Below are 5,510 nucleotides of genomic sequence, written 5' to 3'. Positions count from 1 at the left end.
GTGGCAGCCCCAAGTGCTGCACTGTCCTCTCTGCTCTCTCTTTCCTCCCACCCCCTCTCTGCCACACAGTGGGGCACTGGTCATCTGTGACATCCTAAATATAAAATGTGAGTGTTTGAGCCTCAGCCTGCTGGGGACTGGCGAGTTCACCCTGACCTGGGGAGGGCACCTCGAGCCTGGGAATTTTCTTACCATTGTCACAGGAGAATGCTGGGGTGAGTTGGCACTTCTTGGGCAGGACACTGCCAAACTTGGCCCTCATCAGAGTTTTGGACTTCAGAGTCAGTCACCCCATTTTGCAGACAAGGTGTCACTGTGGGGCTAATCAGGTGGGACCGGGGCATTCCCTCTTGTCCTTTAGTGCACAGCAGTGGCAAGGCGGCTGCATGTCAGGTTAGACCTATTCTGGGCAAAGCATGAAGGACTGAGACTGTGGTTGTGTGTCAGGTGGGGAAACTAAGGCACATAGGAAGCAAGGACTGCCTGTAGTGGGGCCAGCCAGGTGGGGCAAAGGGGCACAGGTGGCTACTTCCTATCAACTCTGCCCCTCCCAGAAACATTTGTGCTCCCCCAAAGGTCACTAGGGACTACAGGAGCATGAACAAAGGCTACCCTGGGGTGACACAACCTGCATGGGGAACTCTGTGGCACAGGGAGGCAGAGGGTCCTGGGGGTGATGCTGAGGCCCAGGGTTCATGATAAAGGCCTTTCTTTGGCCCTTCTGGCCACAGTGCCTCCCCATCACTCCTCGTCCTTGGCAAGCTGAACTGATGGTCCTCAGTGGCCTCTCCTCTCTCCCAGGTGTCAGTTCTGTCACCCGATGAGGTGACAGCCAACCCACTAGCATGCCCTGTGCATTGCCGCTGCGATGGTCACCATGGGGACTATCTGGTGTGAAGGCCTTGGTCACTGCTGGGGTGTTTGTAACCACCCTCTGGAACCTGAGGTTCTTCCTCAACTCCTCCAAGGGCTCTGGAGAAGACTCTAAACACAGGGAGCCATTGGTGATCCTGGTGTGGGAATGGCCCTCCAAGCAGGTCCCTAATGTCAGCAGAGACGTGTGCCATGAGCTGTACGGCATCACAGGCTGCCAGCTCACCACAGAGCGGCAGCTCCTGCACCAGGCCAATGTGGTGGTGTTCCCCCATTCCAGGCTCCAGCCTGGCCGAGACAAATTGCCCAAGGAGAGGTTGCCAGGGCAGAACTGGGTGTGGGTCTCCCTGGAGTCCCCATCAAACAGTAGAGCTCTAGAAGCATGGAACAGGACCTTCAACTGGGTGATGACTTACAGACAGGATTCGGACATCTTCATCCCCTATGGCAAGCTTGTGCCCAACCAGTCAGCCACTGTGAACATCCCTGCAAAGACCAACTTGGTGTCCTGGGTTATCAGCAACTACCACAGGACTCAGAAAAGAGCTGAAGTCTACAAAAACCTTTCCAGGTACCTCCATGTGAATATATATGGGAAAGCAAACAACAAGCCCCTCTGCAAGGACTGCCTCTTGTCAACAATATCCAAGTCCAAGTTCTACCTGGCCTTTGAGAACTCCATCCACCGGGACTACATCACAGAGAAACTCTGGAGGAACTCACTGCTGGCCGGCACCGTGCCTGTGGTGTTGGGGCCACCCAGGGCCAACTATGAGCAGTTTGTTCCTGCAGACTCCTTCATCCATGTCAACGACTTTGGCTCCCTGGAGGAGCTGGCCACCTTCCTGAAGACCATGAACTCCAGCCGCTACCAGCAATTCTTTGCCTGGCAGAAGAGGTTCAGTGTGAAACTCTACACCGACTGGAGGGAGCGGATCTGTGCTATCTGCACAGCCTACCCCCGCCTGCCCCATGGCCACCTCTATCCTGACCTGCAGAGCTGGTTCAACTCCTAGTGTGCTGGGACCCTTGGGATGAATGCAGGCAGGGGTGGGAGATGCGTGAGGCACCCTCCTGCACACAGGATGTGAAACAAGGACAGGAGCTCCCACTCTCCTCCCAACCCAGTTGTTGTCACACTGCACTTCTAGCAACTCCCTATGACTTCATTTCTTGTGAAACAGGACTTACCACTCCCACCTAACACTGAACACCTTGCCAGGGTGCTGGCAGGACCAGGTGCTTTGGAAATTAATGGCACAGTGCTGCTGAGGCTGTGCATGTGGTGTGGGCAGGGCAGAGGGGTGGTGGGTGGCTCAGGGCTCCCCAGCCTTCCCCTGTGATCCTCAATGTCCCCCCAGCACCTGCTGAGTGCCGAAGCTTTGGCAGCAGAGGCCCTGTGGCGACATTTGTGACTGGGCTGGAGGAGCGGGCCTCAGCCCAGGGGGGCCCATTACCCAATGGCCAGGGAGGAAGGACAGCATCTGCTCCTCCTCTTCCTGGCAAACCCATTTCCTGTCCCCCACCCTGAGCCACGAGGGCTAGTGTGCCAGTGGGGAGCCACAGGACAGCGGATGCTCTCAGAGCAATCTCAGGGCTGCCAGGCAGGCTGAGGGACACTGCGGTTTGTCACTCCCTCCCCACTGTGACAGGAAGCCAGTGAGCTGACAGCCTCTGGAGGCTTTCACTACCCCAAGCAAAGCCAGTCCTGTGGGCAACTTGCACATGAGCACATTGCACTGGGGAAACCCTGCAGTATGAGCGCCCTGCACCATGGGCATCCCAAGAGGAAATACCCATTGCCCTGATTTTAAAAAGTGTTAAGTTTTATTTTACAGTGCTTTTGAAAGTTTTAAAGTTCTTTTAAAAGTTTTCTATGCCTTCTGATAATGTTTACGCATTTCCACTGGAGTTCTCATTAACTGTTCAAGTAAACAATGATTGTTTTGCATTCTTTGTGGGAGGAGAGAATTGACGGACTGTTGGTTTGACCAGTGTGGTTGGAGAGGTGGCAATTTCATTCTCCAATCCACTGCCACTTTTGGAATTCTATATATTGTGAGGTCAGAAATAAAATTTGCTCTTTTTCTCTTTTGAACTTACCAAGCTTCTGTGTGCTCATTTTGTGTCCAATGTCACATCTGGGATCAGTGGTGATATCGGAGCTGAGTGACAGGACAAGGGGTAAGACATGACTGCTCCATCTGTGCCTTGCTCTTCGCCCCTCAGTGCCATCAACTCCCTTGATATAAACAATTATTTTTGTCACAAGCTTCCTTTTTTCTTCCCTCTGGCCCTGAAGTCACCAAACCCCACCTATACAATCCTGTGAGCTGCTGGGTGCCCAGGAAGACTTAGAGTCAGCAGAGGGGACATCCCTTCCCTGGCACAGCCCTGGTGAGGTGGCAGCTGGATAAGCACACTGTGCTTTTCTGACTTCTGTGGCTTATGATTTCCGCTTTGTTTTCTGTGTCAACCAGAAGCAGAACAGGAGGGGCTGTGGGTGCCCACAGGCCCACAGACAGATTCTGGGTACTCATGGGCAGGGGGTGCCAGGGTAGCAGGAGCGGGGGGGGGGGGGGGGGGGGGGGGTGGTCCCATGGTGGGCTGCAGCTTTTGTGTGGCTGCATGCAGAAAACCAGACAGTGAAAACTTGGAGAGAAGCAAACCTTTGGGAGATGACATCTGTCTCATATTTCTGCTTCTGACCCTGCCAGCCTCCTGCACCCCTTAAGTGCCAGGCAGAACTGGGCAGGAGCAACAAGGGGCAGTTTCTGATGGATGCCACACACAGCTGTGCCCCTACCCTGTGGGCAGGCAAGTAGGAGGCTCTGGGGAGCAAGGAGGGATGCAGACGGGCACTGCCCCATAAGGCTGGAATCTAGCCCAGCCCAGCCTTTTGCAGGGTCCCAAGGTGCCCTGTGAGCAGCTGCCTTTGTTGCCCCTATTCCAGGTAGCCCTAGAGAGCAAAGCCCCAGCTACCACTCATCAAGCTGAAAACAGGGCTTTCCAAGTTTCCCTACAGGCTTGATTGGGGATTTCATTCTCCTCATGGGAAGGAGCCTCGAGAGAATGGACTGGGGTGGGAAAAAGTAAAGGGTTATCCCCCAGACATCCCTGCTGGGGATGTCTGAGAGACTGCAGTGGGAAAAAGCAAAGTAAATCCCCCAGACATCCCTGCTTTTACCAGCTCAGTTCCCAGTGCCCAATGGACCTGCATGGCTGGGTTGTTATCACCCCACCAGAGATTGCCTCAGCTGGACCACATATGGGAACATCCATCCCTCCCCCGTCAGCACGATAGTATATGGTCAGCCCCAGCTTTCCACACCTCTTCACCACCCACCCTAGTACATCCTCCTTAGTTCTTCTCTGTCCCTGCCAGCTGCTGGAGCAGCCTCCAAGGAAGCTCACACTGCTTCCAACCTTCCCAGAAGCAGTCATAGCAGTCCAGCAGCTTGAACTGGGTGGAAGATGACCCCCTCCCTTCACTTTTGACCCCCTCTGCTTTGGGGGGCAACAGCTCTGACAAATTGGTACCATTCCAGGGCCAAGCTGCCATCAGTTGTGGAGGGAGACCAAGCTGCAGGCAGTCAAGAGCTGAATGTTGCTGGCATGATGGGGACATGTCAACCTTCTTAGGGTGCCTTGCTCCAGCCCTCCTGTGCCCCTGCATGCAGCCAACCCTCAACTGCTGGGCTGCAGGAGCAGGGATGCAAGGAAGGCAAGGAAAGGGTTAACTCATTCTTGCCTCAAAGAACTCAGGTTTATTTCACTGCCAGAGGGAATGTGATTAAGAACAAAAAAATTAAAAATCATCATTAACTACAGCAGGCTGGAAGGCATGGGGTGCTAGCAGCATGGACAGGGTGGTGCAAGCCCCCTGGGCTGGGCCCTCCAGGGAAAGGTGATCTCTGGGCAGCTGGGCTGGGGCGGGAAGACAGCAGCTGGAGAGTGGGGGGGGGGGCTGGGGGTGATGCTGGGTACAAAGCACTGGGGAGGAACCCCCCCCATCCCAAACAAGCCTTATCAGCTGCCCCACAGAGCAGTGAAGCTCTCTTGTGCCACAGGGTGAGGGTGGGGGGCTCATCTTCTCTTGCCCCAGCCCTTGGCTCATCATGGCCACCCAGGAGGGTGGGCAAAGCCACCAGAGCCATTGGCCCTGGGCATGGCACCCCAGCCATTCTCTACATGACAGGGCAGAAGGAGACACCTGGGAAACTAGATCACTACAAAAATTTTTGCTTTTTAAAAACTACCACCAAAAACCTTTAAAAAATAATAAAACCACCACCTCCCCCGACCCTTCCCAAAATCTAAAAAATACTGGGTCAACCCAGTCTCACAGGAGAGCGGCTGGGCTGGGGCCAGGCACGGACTCAAGAGCCCTGGGCACATGTGGCTTCAGAGGGTGCAGTGGGGCAGGAGGAACTGCCCCCAGGAGAGGTCAGAGGGGGGCCTATGCTGCTGGGACCACTAAGCTCACATAACAGGGAAGGGCTGGGAGCATCTGCAGAGAGCAGGCACCATCCCTGGGTCAGGCTCTCAGCCCCTCGCACCCCAAAAGCCGCACACATCAGCCCAGTGAGCAGAAGCAGGGCTATGCCTGTGTGAGCAAAGGGCAAGGGGGGGCTGCC

The 5,510-nt window shown here is 55.1% G+C and overlaps 1 protein-coding gene across 1 annotated transcript; it reads left to right on the top strand.

Annotated features, from left to right (window-relative positions):
• The first annotated feature begins 629 nt into the window (after positions 1–629).
• Positions 630–1,967, top strand: FUT7 (fucosyltransferase 7). Its single transcript, XM_021533722.3, has one exon. It carries the CDS (start codon positions 846–848, stop codon positions 1,887–1,889), a length of 1,044 nt encoding a protein of 347 aa, XP_021389397.1. The 5' UTR covers positions 630–845; the 3' UTR covers positions 1,890–1,967.
• The last annotated feature ends 3,543 nt before the right edge of the window (positions 1,968–5,510 follow it).

This window comes from Lonchura striata, chromosome 22 (genome assembly GCF_046129695.1).
Source record: "Lonchura striata isolate bLonStr1 chromosome 22, bLonStr1.mat, whole genome shotgun sequence".
NCBI classification, from domain to species: domain Eukaryota; kingdom Metazoa; phylum Chordata; class Aves; order Passeriformes; family Estrildidae; genus Lonchura; species Lonchura striata.
This window is presented reverse-complemented; position numbering and strand designations above follow the sequence as displayed.